General features: G+C 38.8%; 1 protein-coding gene across 1 annotated transcript in view; it reads right to left on the bottom strand.

Annotated features, from left to right (window-relative positions):
• Positions 1–20,229, bottom strand: part of LOC109050242 (extracellular sulfatase Sulf-1-like) — a 106,419-nt gene that overhangs the window by 37,280 nt on the left and 48,910 nt on the right. Inside the window, exons 3-5 of the mRNA XM_042751552.1 lie at positions 4,349–4,565; positions 2,732–2,971; positions 1,449–1,600 (exon numbers count right to left, since the gene is read on the bottom strand). Coding sequence (XP_042607486.1) covers positions 1,449–1,600; positions 2,732–2,971; positions 4,349–4,517 — 561 coding nt within the window. The 5' untranslated portion in view covers positions 4,518–4,565. The remainder of the gene's footprint in view (positions 1–1,448; positions 1,601–2,731; positions 2,972–4,348; positions 4,566–20,229) is intronic.

Raw genomic sequence — 20,229 nt, 5'->3', positions numbered from 1 at the left:
AATGGCGCCATTTTGGCGCCAAATGCTTGTTTTGACAGCAGCTCCAAAACACTCTAGAGATGGAAGGTGGCCATGTCAAATTAAACTCTGATTTTATCACTTTGCTCATATTAAAGGTCTTGCACAAGGATGGCAAAAGTCACTATCACTTCACATCTAGCCATGCTGTAAACCATGGCTATGTAGCTTTCATATAGGGCTGGGTAAAATATTTAGATTTTTGGATTTTAATCGATTGTCATTCTACGAAATTATATAGATTCTTAAATCCCAAGAATCAATGAGCCTTGCCTGTTTTCAGTTAATGAATGGAACATTGTAGCACGCTTTTCCCATCCAATAAAAAGCTTTGTGCTTTGAAACTTTTGATATGAAACCAAGTCTCAGGTTTCAAATTCTGTCCATTTAATTGCAATATTCAAACAATAAATGCTGTTTTGGTGCTGTTTAATATAGAGTGACAGATCACTGTAGGGCCTCAGTTCAAGAGAAGCGGCAGAGCGAAATGCACGCGAATGATAATCTCATTCACTTTAATACCAATTTCAGCACGAAATAAAGGAATAAACATCAGAAGGCACATTAAAAGGAGTACACCTTACTGAAATCTGTATGCTGTCTCATGTAATTGCTAAATCAGTGTTTCAACAGCGAAAAGACATTTGTGTCAAAACCCAGCCCTAGAATCATATACAGTAGTAATAATCAACCCGATCTCATGAATGTGTGTTTCTGAATGTTTTCTTTTTCTGTTTTTGTTTGGTGTTTTTTTTTTAATTTGGAATTTGGTTTGCATGATACGCAATTGGTAGGTTTAGGGTTGGGGTAAGAGGTAGGTGCGTAATATATGTACGCCAAAATGTATATTATATGCACGCTAACGAAGTGCGTATCATAAACTGCATGCAAAAACTGTGCATTATATGCACATCGAACACATGCACATCATCGTATAAATAGTACACAAAATATATATATAAAAAAATTGTGCTGTTGATACACATTTTTATGAGACCGGGCTCAATTTTGTGCTAAAATTTTGACTTAATTAAAAAATATGTACAAATTACATAATATTTACTGCAGAAACACTAGTAGAATTATACCAGTCTGAACATAGTTCAAATGTCCAACCTATCAAATCAGCAGAACAGAACATAGCTGTTTCCAAAAGGAACTTTGCCCCAAGGAAAATGTCTTTTTCTACCAAGTTTTATTCAATGTAACCACCTGATGATACACATGACACCGACATAACTCCCCATGCCTCCTTTAATCTAACCACATTCCATGTGGAGTCAACCAACCCAAATTTTATATGTAATTAGAGGCCTGAAATTAGTCGCGAACAGACCATACAATTGAACAAACTAAAAAATTGAGTTTAAAAAAAAAAAGCTCTTGGCATGGTGACAGGGCTGTGAATTTATGTGACCAAGCACACATACCTTGGCATAATCCGCGCCGTGCTTCTCCTTGTTTCCATTCCGACAGACGGTGTAATTATAAAAACGGGAATTTTTGATCAGCCCCACCCATTCGCGCCACCCAGGTGGGATGTAGCTGCCATTGTACTCATTGAGGTACTTCCCAAAGAAAGCTGTGGGACAAAATAAAGAAAAACATATAAACTTGAATCTGTGTTCAGTGAGGTAGACACAAAGGCTACAATAATTATCATTTACGACAAGAGTCTCAAAACACTGCCTTTGAACAGTACCTGTAAATGTCTGTCTCTGCATTGTATACATGTCTCTTCTACCCTTTCCCCTCTAAGCTAAGCCAAAACATCTTGCAAAAGAGCCGGGCAAACAGCCAGTCTGCCCTGGAGAGTTAATTGTAGACTAACACAAGCAGTGGTGAGACCTGAACCCCTGTATTCAGGGTCAGAACGTGCTGCCACTCAAGAAACACAGCACAGGGCTGCTGGCACGTTTAGCTTCCACAAACCAGACAAATTGAAAATTCCTGTAAAACTTTTATTTGACCTCTAGGAACAAATGCGAAAGCAAAATTCCAGTGAAATTGCAGAACACTGTCAGACAAATACTTTTCCAGGGTAAAGTGGGAAACTGTTGTATCACTAAATATATTATTTTTTGATTTTTTTTTTTATAATAATAATAATAATAATAATAATTTATTATTATTATTAGTAGTAGTATTATTATTATTCCCTCACAAAGAGCTTAAGGTTAAAATATTTGAGATCAAAACATTCACACACACACACACACACACACAAAAAAAAGCATACATTACGACAAACAATGCATATATATTGTTTTAATTTTATAATTTTTTTCCTGCAAAACTGCAGTGAAATAAAACTAAACTGGTCTATTATTTTTAATATTAATATTTAAACTGATGGCTTAATATAACACAGAAAAGCCAATAATGCACACTAACACTCAAAACACTCAAAAGTCTGAATATTTCTTTTATTTAGCAAGGATGCATTAATTTTATTAAAACTGACAGATTTTTCCTATTGTTTTTTCCTTTTTAATCAAATAAAATGCAGCTTTAGTGAGTGTAAAGGCTTCTTAAAAAACGTAAATTTTAAAAATGGTACCGACCCCACACTTTTGAGCGGTAATACATGGCTATTTGCCTTTATTGTATGTGGTAGTGAACAACATCCATAATACAGGACACGATGGAAGCAGGATTCAACTCAGATCAAGCAGGTCAGAATGAGTTATCTGACTCTCATTTGGTTTCTTACCTGTTCGGTATCCAGTGTTGTTGAGATAAACGGCAAAGGAGCGCGGCTCATGCTGAGCTTGCCAGGAAGGCGAGGAACAGTTCTCGTTGTTGGTGTATGTGTTGTGGTTGTGGACATACTTTCCAGTCAGCATGGAAGAGCGTGATGGACAGCACATGGGCGTAGTTACAAATGCATTTGTAAATGAGGTTCCACCGTCCTCCATGATCTTGCGAGTTTTGTTCATCACCTGCAATGAGCCTGACACAGCAAGCGAGACAAATGCATGTTCAATAAACCAGTTTAAGAAGTTCAAACCTCAGCATGTCTTATTATAAAACATGCTGTCAAAAGTAGCCTCTAAAAGTGTTCGATGTGGAAAAGGATCCCTGTAGTTCTGTGGCAATGCAATGACTGGCTGTGGTTCCAGTACTAAGGCCCTTAGCCTCTCAGATGTCTGAGGGAAGCCATTAAATATTAAAAGAGGAAATAAGTCAAACCTGTGATGACAGTTTGAGATTGAGACCTATTGGATGTTATGCTCTCAGAGGAAGGAACCTGATCCAGTGACAACAGTTAGGCTTACATTATGGGACAGATACCAAGAGAGACTTGGGTCGCAGATCAAGAAGACTAACAAGCAAGCTAACTAATGTTCCTAGGAGTGAAGTCCGAGAAGGCTCAAGGCTTTTCTTCCCAAGGCTGAGTTAATAATGAACAACTTAAACTTAAATAGATCTCCTAAAAAAGTCGAGTGACAGTCCCGCTGAAAAAACCTGCAGAGACTGAATGCTGGTATTCCCACAAGGTGTTTTAAAATGAGCTTAAACCCTAAATAAACTCTACTTAACCAGCTAATCAAAGTCTTCAGGATTACCAAACAGATGTGTTGAAGCAAAATTTTGCAGGAACATGACCCTCCAAGATCAAGATAGGACATTTCAGACCTTCGTCAGCCATTATGTTGGTCAACCAGCATCATCTGCTAAGTGGGTTATGGTGATCCACCAGCTAGACCAGTGCTACCTTAAACCAGCATGGACCAGTATGGAAAATCATGCTGGTCTGAGATGGTCTTGCCAGTTTTTGTTTTGTTTTCCAAACAGATATGTAAACATTCAAAATGCATTTACTTGAGTAGCAAATTAATTGTTTTCTGAGGAGAAAAATAAATAAAAATCAACAAAAATAAGTGACTTCATGCGCAAAACAAAAAAATAAATATCTGCCAATGGGGTAAGAAAAATACACATAATCCAAATGGAAAAGAACATTACTTTTCTTACCTCAGTGGAGGATAATTTTCTTGTTTTAAATAAAAACTTGAGTGAGTTTGATACATTTTTCAGCAGAAAAAAACAAACAAACAAACAAACAAAAAAAAAACTTACATCATTTTACATCATCAAGTAAATGTATATACTGATTTAAGAATGTTAAGTAAGTATTGTAAGCCATAATGGAAATGGTCAAAAAAGCATTATGGTTTTTGAGGATCTCTGCAGTAACTTTCCAGATTACTTGCTGATTCATAACTATTGCATGCCGAGCACTGACAAAGCCTCAAGAGATGTCTCCACCTAATTCGTCTGCGGAACAGATGGGCCATTAATGATGAATTGCATCTGGTATACTCACCCAACTCCACATCCTGGTCATCTGTCATGATGAGTATGATGTTGGGTCGGATGTTCCGTCGGTCACCTTGAACCCGCCCACGCAGGCCTTGACCACGGGTGGTGAAACCAAAGCAGACCAGTGGGGCGGCCAGGACCATCATCCAGGCCAGGCTCACCAGCTGCATCATGGGACTGTTTGAACACGAATCAGAAGGCTGGAATCCTCACAACGTAATCTGTTTAGAAAAGAGCAAAGAGATGTTAATGCTTGGGGTTTCTAAAAAGGTCAAAACAAATGTTACTATAGTTAACAGAAATTGGAGAGACTAAAAAGAACCACTTTTCCTTCCTTTGCAAGACAAATGACAACTCCAGATCCTTGTCTACAACTTCTAATAAATCATTTGCATCTGTTTTTAAGCTCAGTGTCATCTATTTTCACATCCATCCACAAGAACAGCAACAGACCATAGAAAATATCAAACCTTGCACTCAAAATAAACATAAAACACCCTTTTAAAGGAATCAACACATGCTTTAAAGTTCCAGCATATTTCCAGGATGTTCGCCCACTAAAATAAACATACAAAAAGATACTTCAGCTTAAAAGTTTTGGGTAAAATTGCAAATTAATGAACATAAAAACACTCCATAACCCTACCTGTAAAGTTCTTAGCTTAGTAGTGTCACATGTGGCGTCATACACCCAATATCTTTACTTCAGTCCTGCACTCATATTTACAGACACTTTCTTGAAGTCAGAAAGGCCTGAGTGTCTCTCTCCGTGTGTGCAGACAAGCCAGCTCTTTCTCTCTAATCAGTCACACTCCTTCAGTACCACTGAAGCCTTGCTATTGGCTATTAAGAGCTGCACCGTCCCACACCCAGCCAATCACGTTTTATGGCCAGGTTGTCATTCAAAAGGCCCAAAGCTTGTGACCCCTAGCGGACACCCGGTGGGAATTACGAAGCCAGTGAAGGCAGTGCGGGGGAGAGGGTTCCGCTACATTAACCCTTGTGCTGTGGTCGCCAGTCGCAGGTTTACACACTGACCCCTTTACACGGCATGGCATTCCCTCTACACCAGCAAAGATCTTCCATATTCCATAGAAATGCTTTATTTCATAAAAAGTTAAGTCCTGTAGTTGTTGTGCTAATGCATAAGGTAAAGTCATTTTCACATTTTAATTTTCCTGATGATTGGCTGCATGCATAAAAGGGGGTTTGATTGATATACCCTTCCAATTTCTTTGCGAGTTTATTGTATAAACCTTATGGAGGAGCATATTGCTTGTGGCCCCATGCTGATCTTTGTCTCCGATCAATGAGGTGTTAAACAGTATGGCCATTTATGCACCTGAGCCTCATCGCATGCCATTCATTTGGCCTGATAATTTTGCTTGGCAATGTAAATGACCCTACTTCAATAGTCATTTCATACTTGTGACAAGAAATAAATGAGTAAATTAGAGTCAGCACTGGTTTTACAGTTTCAACTTCAGGCCAATGTGTCCACATATTCAAAGTAACAATACTCCGTTTGACAGATGGAAAATCCCTTGAGAATTGGTGACGCAAATCAAAATTATATTATGAGAAAGCAAGGATGTAACCATGTTTTGGACATTGGTGGGGACTTAACCAAATGGGTGTTGTCACAAATGTAACGGAAATTAAAGAATTTAAAGGAATCAAGTAGAAAAAAAAAATTGTAGAAGAACTGCAATTTATTGCAAACTTTCTGCAGAAAACGATTTCATTTTAAAATATGCACTTTCTTAAAAACACTTTTTCATGCTGAAAATTGCTCTGTTTCTTGTCTCATCACATTCAGTTATGAGTTGCTTTACATGAATCGTGCAAAATATCAAAGTTATTTTTAATTGAGAATAGCGAAATTTGAGATAATTTGCATCACTGAATATTATCGTCAGTTGTTGAACATGCACACTGAGAAACTCTAGTGGTTTGACATTTACTTACACTCGTGTCATTCACAAAAACATTTATGCGGTTATCTATCAAACTCCAAAAATGAGCATAAAATTACTCCATATGACTTGAGTGCTAAATTTAACGTCTTTTGAAGCCATATGATATAGCTTACAAGTACTTCTACAGTGCTTTTATAGTGCTTTTTTGCAGCTTGACAGATGTTATTGCTATGAACTTTCACTGTAAGGACTGATACCAATGAGAAAAAAATAACGTCATATGGATTAGGAACAACATTAGGGTGAGTAAATGTAAATTTTCAGTGGGTGGACCACGTAACGTCCGATAAGAAGGAGCTGTTGAACGGAAAACCATGTGGTTGCCCTCCTCCATCATTGTGCAGATGAGGTTGCCTTTCAAATGGGGCTCTAAGTGCTTTTTTGGACAGCGTGGATTTCAGACAGGCAGCATGAGGGATAGTCGGTCCAGTCACCCTGACAGCACTGTGCAAACACTGGCACTGTTTAGACAAACCCCTGGTGCTGGAGATGGCAGGGTCCAGTCAGACCAGAATGTGCATGTGCACACACAGTATGACTTCCAGATCTCAACTTCTTAAGGCCCAGAAAATACATAGAGAAGTCCCTCAAACGCTCATTTATACATATGCTTCCTTTCCATCATCTGTTTTATGTCTACATGGTGGGAATTAGATTGACATTTCAGCATCAGTATTCAATTTAAAGTGCTAAATTAGTCCTTTCACTGACATCCTCATGTGACACCACAAGATGAACTATTGTGTGATGTGCCTCCAGCAATTTGAAACTAACATTAATAACGCCAGCCAAAAAAAGTCCACATAGAAAATAAAGAGCCAATACTGTGCTATTTAGCTCAATCATGTGTTCCTCAAGCAACCCTGAATTAAACTGTCTCTGCCCTCAAAGATGACACATTCACCCTCATTCCAGCACTGTAATTTTAGAAAACAGTCAACCCAAAATAGCTCTTCTATTTTCTTCCCTGGAGGGATAAAGGGTCGTGAATTATAATTTAGTTTTAATTACCCTCATTACTGTGAAAATGTGTTCCAGTTGGTGGCACTGGCAAGAACATACACCACTACTTTTCTCTGATGCGCGAGTTCTCCACTGACCCTTTGCCTACGAAAAACAGACCTGCTATTCTCCATTTCCAGGAATAATGGGAAACAAAGCTTCCACACGTCCATGACTCTCTAACACTGAATCAGCACTGGGCTGGTATGCAAAAATGATGTGATGTTTGTGTCTGAAGCCTTTAGCGGAAAAACTGGCGACTTCCTCTGGCTTAGTCGAACTGTTATTTGGATAATGTGCTTGTAATGTGCAGAACAAAAAGTACTTCCAATTCATTTGCTTTAAACATTGTGTAACTATTTTAAAGTCAGTTATATTGAAGTACAGTGAGATATAGTGCCCAGATCACTAAATTGAACTGAATACTCCTGCAATGAACAAGTCAAGAGGATATTTTTTACTAGACCATACTGTTTTTTTTTTTAAAAATAAAGATGCTATTAAAATTATTATTGATAATATTAAGCCAATTGTTTTTACTTCTATTCTGGGTTAAAAAAAAAAAAAAGAAAAAGAAAAAAAAAAGCACTAAAACAGAACAGAAAAAAACAAACAAACAACAAACAAAAAACCCCCGCAAAAGCAACAAAAATACAAATTAAAAACAGTTTAAAAACAAAACAAAAATGAAAGAAAAACCCCATAAAAAAAAAAAAACTATTTTATGCCAGATATTGAACACATTTAATTATTTTACAGATGTTTTACTTTTACTATTAAAAAGTACCATAAGTTTAAGTGAGGACTAGATGACAAAAAAAGTAATCTAATTAAAAGAACATACACGAAAAAAAATCATTAAAATAAATAAATTAAAATGCATTTATAAACACATTTATAATAATTTTATAGCACAAACCATAGAAACTTAAGACTATTTTAAGTTCTGCTGAGCGCCATGCCTTTGTAGACCTACATTGCTGAAGAACACAAGAAAGCTTTCTTCTGGGTCACAGACAAGCACCAGGGCAAGCATCGTCCCAGCCCTTATTGTTTTTAGGGATTAGAGGAAATGACCCAGTAAATTAGCCTCTACTGTACTAATCAGGGCTAAGCTGGGGGAATAATATTTGGGTTTTATTAAGAAAAAAAGGTCTCGAAGGTTCAAAGGAGCAAAACAAAAAGGCTACTATTGGACTTTTCAAGCCTGACACACAGCTGCCAAAAAATAGCCCCATATGAAAGAGGCGCAATTTTCAGATTAATGGATGACAGGACCAGGGTCCTTCAGTGTGATCCAAAATCTGTACTTTTATGATTTCACTATGCTTTCAGCCCCCTTCCATGCAAACTAAATCATCCAACCCCCCTTCCTAACCACAAAGCGGTGTTTTCTAGCATGTAGTGCTATCAGAGACAGCGGCTCAGAGGTTCTTGGCAAGCAAAAAGCCACTGCTGCCTGTGGTGAAGGCCCAGACCACATACTTTCATGCGCCCTGAACCCCCTTTGACCCACGTGGTAATGTGGGGTGGTTAACCCAAACCTCAAGCACCTGGACTCTCAAAAGACTCTTGGAAATGAGTGCCGCCGAATTCACAGGCTTCATAGGTAAGGATAGATGAGTTCCTGAGGAAGAGGCCGCACGATTAAGATCAGAATGTCATGACCCGGCACATTCTTTCCAACCGCGCTGGGTTTTATAACATCTAGACTGCATCACGAATAGTCTGGTTTCTGTCAATCCTACGTCCAGCAAGGCCACATTCGTAACATGTACGATCAGCTTCTAAAAATCACTTAAATGAAAACCCTGATCCATGTCAGCTTGAAAGAATTCCTTTAAACCAGAGCACCATGCAAGAACTCGTCCTTCACCATGGCAAAGTTGTTTGTGCATCTTCATTGCAAATGAGAGTCCCTCGTGAGCAAAGAACAAGAATAAATCAAACCAGATGGCACTACTAAATAGTGAGTCAGCCATTCATAAATGCAAGGTTTCCATAGACAAAGACAGCCTCGAGGGCTAATCCCCCTTTCCATTCCCTCACTATAGAGACTTCGCTCGCTCTGAGTTCTTCACAGAATGTGCCTGTACAGAAGCCAAGTCACTGGAGAACAATCAGCAGTAAGAACACTTCACAGTTTATTGGTTGTGACAGTTGCATTTTAATTATCAAAGAGTCCAAGGCAAGATTTGTTTTTACTTTAACGACGCTGTTAAAGTGATTTTTACAGGATGACACTCAAAATATCACATTACCTGACAGATCACGGAACAAAGTGTTCTGAAACATCACACCTGTCTCAGAAGCTTGTCAATTATTTTGTGCATTTGCAAAGAAAGGCTTATAGTACAGTTATAGGGATTGTTCACTCTAAAATGAAGAAAATATGTGGTCAAACTTTATTTTAAGGTCCAATTCTTGCTACTAACAAGCTATTAACTATGACTTTAACCTCAATAAATTCCTAATTTGCTGCTTATTAATAGTTAGGTAGTTGTTAAATTTAGGTATTGGGTAGGATTAGGGATGTAGAATATGTTCATAATGTTTATTAGTACATGCTTTATATGTACTAATAAACAGCCAAAATGTTAATTATAGGCATGATAACAAGCATCTAATTAATAGTGAGAACTGGTCCTTATACTAAAGTGTTACCTAAAATGTTGTTCCAAACTTTTATAACTTTCTTCATTAACACTTTACTTAATGCCTTTATGCATAATGCATTATAAATGGTATTAAAGGGTATAATGCATTATAATTATTCATAATGTGTTGTAATACATTATATCACTATGAAAAATGCATAGTGTAACAATGTATTGATGTTATAATGTATTAACTGTAGTTAAAATTATTCATGAGATTGTACAATGTATTATAAAGTGCATTATTGTATAATTAAGATATTAAAACTACTTTTATAATGCATTATACACAAGTGTTAACCTTTTCTTCATTTGTAGAGGGGAAAATATATTTTATCTATAAAATAAAAGTCTATGGGATTTAAAACAACATGACTTTCATTGGAGGGAAAAAAAAGACAATTATTTAAAAAATATATTTATTTTGAATGATTTTTGTTTCAAAAAAGAAAGATGATTTTGGAATGAAATGAGATTGAGTAGATGAGAATATAATTTTTTGGTGAAGTTCCTCTCACTTGGGTGATCTTCTGGAAAGTTTTACATAGCAAAAGAAAGGCTGCTGGAATTGCATGGAGACTACACATAGATGACAGTTTCTGCAGAGGCTGTTTGCATATTTCTGTATGCTGATTATTCCCATCGGGGGAGAAATGATTACTTAGCCACAGAATTTTGAGGTTTGTGTTTTGCAACGTTTCTTTTTTTAAAATCAGCCAGGACTTTGCTGCTCCATCCACAGTGTCAAAGCCTACAAAGTCGTGGAGGATTGTGGTCAGGCACACCGCATGAGCCTCCATCAACAAGAGGATTCCACCCACATGTGAGTGAGGGAGGCCAACAAAACTAGTGCGATGAGACCAATTTTAGAATGTGCACCCAAATGTAACATTGGACCACATTGATTTTCATTGGACAAAAATACATTGGAGACATTTTCAAAAATATGTTCATTTTGTTCAACAGAAAAAAGAACTTCATACAGGTTTTTGGAATTACATGAGAGAATTTAAATTTTTAGGTAAACTTTCCTTTAGAACCATCAGGAGAATTTTACATGGCAAAAACAGGCTGTTTGAATACAGAGAATGTATAAAAACTGTGCATAGATGAGTTTCTGCAGAGGCTGTTTGCATATTTCTGTATGCTGATTATTCCCATCGGGAGAGAAATGATTACTTAGCCACAGAATCTTTTAGAATTTTTTTTTTTTTTTTAATTAGTCAGGACTTTGCTGCTCCATCCACAGTGTTAAACCCTATAGTGTTTTGGCAGAATGTGATCAGGCACACCACATGAGCCTCCATCAACCAGAGCCGTCCACCCACATGGGAGCGAGGAAAGCCAACAAAACTAGTGTGATGTGACCAGTTTTAAAGTGGGTACCCAAATGTAACTTCTTTGCTCAATCAACTTTGGGGCACATTTTGTTCTCACTGATGGAACAGACGACTGATTATGTGGTAAGAAGAAGAATGTGGAATCCGACTGAAGTGGCTTCAGTTTGTTCTCACATCACTGGACCATTCGGACTAATCATTACAGAGTGAATGGATACACTGCAGTCACTTGAATGACAGCCATGCCAACTGACTCGCACTCAAACACCTTTTCTAAATAGGAAAACCACGTGCAACTTTGCCTGAAAGCTCATAGAACATAAAATAAACTTTTTTTTTATTTTGTATTACAGTCACTGAAAGAAGATTTAGCTGATAAAGTTTAGTAAATCGCAATCCTATCTGTACTAAGTATGAAAAAATATCAAATATATTACAATTTTATGTAAAAATATAAACTTGCATAAATAGAAAATTATCAATTAATCAATTTTTTTGATCAATTAATGATCAATTTTTACAGCATTTCTACACAAACAAATCTGAATTAAATTGCTTTGCCCTGGTAGTCACGCTACCCCAATGGGAGGAGTCTTCCAAAAAAGTTCTTTCAAACGCAAGGCAGTGCGCTTGAAACATCCCATTGATGTTGCAGGGTAGTTTTTCTCTTTGGCACTTACTATGTTTGTGTGTGTATCTAGAGACTTGAGTTGTGCTGAAGGAACAGAAGCTTTTCTATCTGCTGGAACAGCTGAGCAAACCGCCAAAATCAAATCAAATCAGGAGTGGCAGCAGTTGTCAACAGTGTAATGCCAGCCAGCATAAAAATGCCACTGTCCAAACAGGAGCGCATGCCATATGGACGCCTGTAGGCCAAAGTTCTCCAGCCTGACAGAGTTATCTAGTGGTTTCTGAAGAAATGGACTAAAACAACCAAATTCTAGTGGTTATGTAGTATTTTTTTTTTAAACCTAGAGCATTAGAAGATACACATGAACTACTATGAACTATTACTTCATTTTTTTTGTTTGTTTTTTTCTTAGAGGCTTTTATGAAACACATTTCAACATGCAATGGACTATATTTAGCAGAGAATTTTTAGTGTTTAACCACTGGCATAAAGGCTTTGACAATGTGGTTTCAGAGCAAACAGCAGTGACTTTCACTGAAAACAAGTTTTATGCTAATCTCCAAAGGGACCCAAAAGAGAGTGGGGGCTTTGGGGTCCTGTTACCTGACAGAGCCCATCTCATTCATTATTAATGCATGTAAATGTCATTAAAATAATCTGCCTCCCACAGACTTCAAAGCCTTGTGGGAAACAGGAATTTGGACCAATGAGAGTAGGGCCTACCCAGCACGAAACAAATAAAAACCTGGCAACTGACAAAACTGTCTAGTGACAGCTGGTTAGGACAAAAACACAGCTTTAGATGGCAGAAAGAGAAAATTAGGACAGTGGTAGACAAAAAAAGATTAAGTAATTTGTTCTTCTGTGAACTTGTGCAGACAGTCTGAACACTTAGACTTTGAAAGATTGATGCCATGGCCACTTTAGTTCCACAGGCTGCCAAGCTGCTTTGCCACGCCAGCTCACATTAACAGGTTCTCCAGTGACACCGGCCTCGCACACACCCACACCCAGCTGCAGCTGATGGCAGTCAACCGTGTCGTCGCTCAAGAACCCCATCTACTGGGCCTCACTCGCACCTTAAAGCCCACCCAAAACCCTTCTGTAATCTCCAAACTAAGCACACATCACTACCTCTGTTTTCTGAATGCCAAGGCAGGGGGGCTAGAGCAAGTTTTATGATTTTTCCATAATCCAATATACTAGCAGCAGAGAGGCCCCTAAAGTCATGCTGCTTGAGAGTGTCGGCGGAGCTGTGGGTGACCCGTACCCGCGGCATACGTGACTCTCGGTGGGTCCTGCGCAGCATCTCAACGACTGTGGGAGAGAAAGAGCGAGCAGGCTTAAACATACAGGGCACAGAATTCAGAGCTAAGCAAATTCCATTCAGCTCCTCCTCGGCTTGGCTTTGGGAGAGATTAGCTTTCTCTTATGAAGGCCCAACTCATTAGCCACCTGCAAAGTCGGCACAGCATAACCCAGTCAAGGCTTCAGACCTCCTCGACATTCTCCGGCTACTTACCCTGCAGTTTAAACGCAAGTACAATCGACTGCCATTGCCAGGTAAGGCTGAAATCAGCTCTGTCAAAATTTGGCAGTGTCTTAACGGAGATTCTTCCTGGCGTTTTTGCTCAAGTTGAAGCAGCTGAAGCAAGCCATCCTTGCCTCTCTCGGTCAGCTGGGAGGTCTCGCTGGAGAAGTTTTCAAGCCATTCCTTTAAGTATGTGGTTAATGAAAGAAGCAAAAAAGCAGATCTCCAAAGACAGCGTAATGGAGGAGGGGCAATGTCAAACATTTGGCCTTTGATCAACTCGGTATATGACAAATAACAGAGAAACAGACACAGTAAAAGCATTTTACGGGTCTTTGGTGGGAGGGGGAGAAAAATTAATTACAGCTGCAACCAGCCATACCATAATAAATGTGCTTCTTTGTCTTGAGAAATGCTCTTCTTTCAGTGCCTTTGACATTCAGTTCATATCCTCCACAAAACATACATCACTATGGGAAAAAAAGAGACTTTTTATAATTCCAGATCTAGATTCCAATATAAAACCAGTTAAAGGGAACCTCCCAGAGAATACGTTTCATCTTAATTTAATTTTTTAAAAGAAATCTTCCTCTCACCACAGTGGCAAATACACCAAACACATTAAAATGCCACATAAAGAAAAATATTCAAATTGCTTCAGTGAGTTTCCACTGACGTAATCATACTGAATAAATAAATCAATGTCTTTTCCATGAAATCAGCAGCCAGCTCCCACATGAAGAACATAGGGAGCCAAGCAAATCTGTTTGAGCTGGAGTATCCTTGCCGCTTAAGTGATCCTAATATTATATGTGCCGTTTGCTGACTGAAGACGCGTGGCACCATTACAAGCCTTAAGACATAAATTCTTTGCTTTTAGAGAAAAGGGTGCTACCGGGCCAAATCTATGCCATGGGGGATCCGTGTCTTGGAGGCCAATTTGTTGTTGACATAGGCACAGATGTGGCCCATCTGATAATGACTGATGAATATTACTACTGGAACACTTGTCAAAACAAATTAGCAGAGTTTCTTTGTCAAGGAAGATGGCAAGTTCAGTGTTTTGTGCACTTGTTTAAGTAGTCTAAAAATTCAGTCATACTTTAGATGTCATAGAAGGGCACAGGTGAAAAGGAGGAGAAAAAAGTCGGGTCAAAACAGAATTAGAATGTAATTCCATTGACTCCTGAAGTTAATGATCTAAACTGAATTGTGTTCAAACAAATATAAATACTTATTCTACCGGCAAACACACATGGCAGGCCTTACCACTGGAACATATGGCCTGTCTGAAAGTGGAGAGACTGTGTTACTCCATTTAATGCCAGGATCATCTTTCAACTCGCCCTTTTTTTTTTTTTAAATCAGTAAGACCAAAATAAGAGATTTAGTTGCTGCACCTCGAATGACAAAGCCACAGAAGTGCACATCACAGAGCTTTACATGTTGTCAGATGGGTTGGAAAGCACATACTCAGTGCTAGCGAAACCACCAGCACTGTCCAGCGGATGTTCATTTAAGACTCTACCTCTTATAGCAAAGTCTGCGGCAACCTGAAAGCTGAACGTGTACAAGGGGCGCTTAGGAACAGAATTCCAGACTGTTTTTGGGAGGGGTAAGTGGGTGGATGGAGGGCTCTGTCAGCAAACCCTAGTCAGAGCATTTCTGTCCTAGTGTGAAATGGTACACTTCCAGAATGCAGGACATGTACGGACAGAATCTCTGCAAAAAGACGCAGACTATGAGAAAACCCATCCCTGACCTAATCTGTCACGCTCTGCTATAGACACCGATGGGATGTTACTCATAAAAGGGAAAAAATACCCTATTTGTTATCCATCTCTTCAGCCACATGAAAAATGCAACCTGTAATTTGTACTCTGATGCTCCCTTCGCCAGCGCTTGAGGTGTGAATGCGTGTGGCTTTTTTCGAAGCGTGCGATCACATAATTTGTAACGTAATTAACTTTGAGTGCAATGGCATTTTTCTGACACCTGTACTTACAGGTCACGCCCCATCCACAGACTGTATGATCTTTTCAAAATCACAGGATTCATTTTTAAAAGACATGCAGGCAAATATTCACATGCATTTACGAATTCACAGCCAGCAGGCCAAACCTAAAAAGCAGAGTGCCAGAGAAAAACATGCCATATGTAAATGAGCCTGAGCAGAGCTCTGGAATGCCCTCTGGGAATCTTAGCAGGCCTTTCCTATGGAAGCCCATTTCAACCTAAGAGAAATGCATTGAAAAATGCAACGTATATAAATTTATGAGAAAAAATAAGAGAAAGTTCAAAATAAGAAAGTCAAACTGCGATATAATCACTAAGTCAAAGAAGAAATAAAGTCGCAATCAAAAGAAATGTCAGAATAATGACATTGAGAAATATTTCAATTCATTTTGAGAAATAAATATTGGCAATTACAACAAAGCAGCAATTTGCGAGAAAGAAATGTTTTGCAATTTTGAGAAGTCAGAATTAAAAATAATCAATCGGAATTACGGGAGGAAAAGTCATGTGCGAGACATAAAATTATTTTGCGAGGTTTGCAAAAAAAAACAAACAAAAAAAAACACACATTTTTGAAGTCGCAATTAATAGATTAAATCAATATTCGCCTTTTTAGTTAAACAGGTTTTCATCCTGGTCCTGGAACAGTCACAGAATAAAATAGAGACTGGACTCTTATTTCTTTGTTTTGTATCATAAAACATCTGTCAATCAACTAAAAACAACATTTTGGTAAAATTAATTAAAAGAGGAGAAAACCAAATGCAATTTCCCTACCCTTGATCTATGTCTAATTTCTTCACTGCCACATCGATCACACCATGGCAACCAAACAGGAAAACCACAGAACCACTTCATTTGGATGGTACGGCTCTCCAGTGGCTTGCATGTTGGGCTCTGGCGAGACAAACCCAAAGCAATGAAAGGTTTATAGGCATTCCACTCAAGAGCAAGCCACAGCAGAGGTCAGACTCATATCCCCATGGTAAAGACGAGAAAGAGACATGAAAGCAAAAACAGAATATGCTTGAGTCTGGATTTGTTGCATGCTTAGAGCTGTCATGTTCGAAAGAGGCCATTAGGTACCCACTCAATTCATTCCTGCAGCAGTTTAAAAAAATAAAATAAAATTAAACAGGAAGGGTGGGAGGTTACGTTTTTGAAAGCGATGCATGCTGTCTTTTATTAGGTGAGCTGTCGGCAGAGCCGCATGCCTATTCTCCCCCCCCCCCCCCAGTTGGTTCTCTCTTTCTATTCTGAATTAGTGGAGGATAAAAGCATCACCCCCTGGCCACACCACCTTTTTGAGCCTCCTTCACTCCAATGCATCCTGACGGCTGCTTAATTGCATGTGATATAGACAGGCCCTTATTCTTTCAACCTTAAATAGGATTGCCTGTTCTCTATAACTTTGTACAGCGGAACTGGCATGGCATGGAGAACGCCATCCAGAGGCAGGTAAGAACAGGTTAGTTTGTGTGAGATTGAATGCGGTAGCAACATGCAAATTGAAAAGGTGTAAGAATACAAGGGAAGGCTTGGGGCGGCACAATGGTGGTTGGACCCTTTGACCTCCTCCTAGGCAAAAGCTTCCGAGCTCTTTCAACTTCCCCTTACAAAACTGAAAGGCCCTAACTTTCTTTCAGACCTGGCTAGTCCATCCCAATCCTCCACAATGACTCTTCCAGAGTCACCCAGTCCTGAGTGTTCAGAAAAAATTCAATGTACATTCTTTGGACAAGCCAAAAACAACTAAACATCTGTGCCTCTTCTTCTGTTAACCTGCTACGATGTGAACGAAGAAGATCAATAATGACTGGCTCCATTACCTTACCAATTGTAATTACCCCAAGGGGTCAAAGTAAGTGCCCAAGTAGCACCTAAGTCTAGAACTTATTAGCAGAGGGCATCTTTAAAAAAGTTAAATATATGGAGACACCATTTGGTAATTGTATTTACCCTATGTTTTTGGCTCCTAAGTTTGTTGTCAGGTTCTTTGAGGAATTTCGTTTTCAATTTAATTACTGGAGGAGGAACCTTTATCATCTTCAAGTTCTGACTAGAGGAACCATTGGTAGCCTCAAGTTCTTGAAAGGCCCTTACAGAACTCTTCAAATCTTGGCAATCTAGGCAACCCAAAATGGATTTGCCTACCGTGACCCTGATGCAATAGTGTGATGCTCAATAAACACTTGGGGGCACTATTGAGTGCTCATTCTGTTTGTTTTTCTCACAAGTTCCCAAAGCAGTAAGAATCATCCAAACATCATGACTGCACTCTATGAAGAGAGATCAGTGATATTCACAGTGAAATCATAAACTATAGACCATAAAGTAGTGTTATGAGCTAGAGATAAGCAAGACAACACCATGCACTGTCAACTCTCAATTACAGCTATGATGTCCCCCACCCTTCCCTTTTAAATTACAACCTCACTTCCTGCAGGAACACTATTATTAAGCTGAGATAAACAGCTACTACACAGTGTGGCTCAATTTCCTCTCTCACTGCCTATCTAAACAAGACTTTTAAAGTCCATGTGGTGGGAATGGCTTTGCAACTAACACAATGGTGCTCCTCAGAGAATCCTGGGAACAGCTGTCACCGTTGACCACCTACACATGCTGCCATTTTTCCAGTACTTGACCGAAAGGGCCGTACATACAAGGCTGTTAAATGTCCAGCATGCTGGCAACTTTGATTTGTTTGACATAACAACACTGAATATATGCAACTAGTTAAAAGCAAAGAGCCATTTTATAAACAGCACAATAGCAATGCGGCACAGTGGCACATGGGTTCCCGCTGCTTTTGATTTGAGTTTGTAAGTGAACACGAATGGCAGGGGGTTAAATACTTAACACATGTCCAAAGCCTTAGGAAATCTGAGAAGCCATTCAGGATATTAAAATCACAGAGTATGAAATGGTCATTGACAATTAGACTGAAATCTAAATTCAAAATCACAAAAATTATTCCCAAAGTTATTCTTCAATACGAATCCTACTTCTCTCTCTCTGTCTGTCTTTCTCTCTCTCACACACACACACACAGCTTAGAGTTCATGTTCTCTTATGGTCCCACTCTCACGGTGCAGCTGATCCCCGGTCAAACGCTCCAAAAGACCAAACAGCTACTGAAACAATATTAGTGTTGGCAGATCCAAATCTTGAACTGTAAATTATTCGCAGCAGCTGCAGCGGCTGTTTAGACTTTGACACAAAACCGCAGCAATCTCTAAAAGATGCGGGGATCAGGATCATGTATCCGTTTACGCAAATATGAAAATTCCGTCATTATTCACTCACCCTTAAGTCATCCCGAACATGTATATCATTCGTTATATGAAAAAGATATATGAAATATTTCTCCTTTTGTGTTCCAGTGAAGAAAGTACATAGGAATTCGAGCTGTTAAGCTCCAAAATGTTGGTCCGTTCATCAGACAAAGCTATCAGATGGCTCCAGTAGACTCGGAATGTAATTCATGAGTTGAATGTACCACTTTTACAGTGCTGTTTCATGATTTTGGAGCTTGACAACCTGGAGTAGCCAGAACATTTAACAATATTTCCTTTTGCAATCCATAAAAAGCCATACAGGTTTGAAACAACATGCAGGTGAGTAATTGGCAACTTTCCTTTTTGACAGTACCATTCATTTAAAACAGTGCATGGAAATGAAAAGCAGACTCATATATTTAAAACTAATTGCACCTAGAGCAAGTGATTGATGAAGAGCTTTAACTGACAAGTTTATGGCATGGCTCTGTTCTCAAAGAATGAACAGGTCAAGGCTATTGTCTGCTTTCAAACTTAAACAAGGGTTTGAGACCATAAACAGACTTTAGTTTAGATCTCCTCAAAGACCTCATAGCTACAACACCTAATTACATAGGGCTCATGTAAAAGAAAGACATACTGAAAAGCAGTTTTGGCTACTAATGCAACCCATCAAGATTGATTTGGCAAGGTAATTTTTAACCTCACATTAAATCAAATCCACTTGTGCGTTAAATTGATCCAGCGAAAGGAAATGTCTGCATAAGCTTCATCTCTCAAGTGAGTTTTCAAACACTAATGACATTAGAGCAACTAATAAGGCATAACTGTACATCCACAGAAATGAAAACACACTGAACGAGAAGAAATGAGTTCCTAAATTCACGTCCCTTGATAATCCCGCAGTCGTCACTGGTAATGACTGCCTTCATTGTAAAATCTCAACACTGGTGCTGATGTATTTGTGGTTTTCTCAAATGAATTTCAGCGTGTGAGTGAGTGACTGATGTTGACATGGCTGATTAATGTGTGTAAATAAACATAATTCACACAACTCCGTCTTTGTGGCATTCCTGGCATCATGGTTCTGCCCCCATCGCCCTTACAGCTGTACAGTCCCCTCTGCAAACACCTTGTGCTGTATACATGCCCGGCAGCAACATATTAACGCTAGACATCTAGTTCTTCATTGGCAGGTCTCCCTTTTTTGGTTTACTAGAGTTGAGTGAAACTTGTGGCATGACTTCTTTTGAGTCGCCTCTTGGTTTGCATATGTTGCAACCTGGTCCAGGAGATGTTCGTAATGCTACATTTGTTCAGAATGAAGAGAGTCAGCTTAATGGAAGACATGACTGATGCTGCTTAAATGCATTAAACTTGTGCTTGCCGGCAACATGTGCAGGCTCGGACTCAAAGTGAATTTGTGTGTTAATATATAGGCTTGTTAA

Source organism: Cyprinus carpio, chromosome B24 (assembly GCF_018340385.1).
Source record: "Cyprinus carpio isolate SPL01 chromosome B24, ASM1834038v1, whole genome shotgun sequence".
Classification (NCBI taxonomy): domain Eukaryota; kingdom Metazoa; phylum Chordata; class Actinopteri; order Cypriniformes; family Cyprinidae; genus Cyprinus; species Cyprinus carpio.
This window is presented reverse-complemented; position numbering and strand designations above follow the sequence as displayed.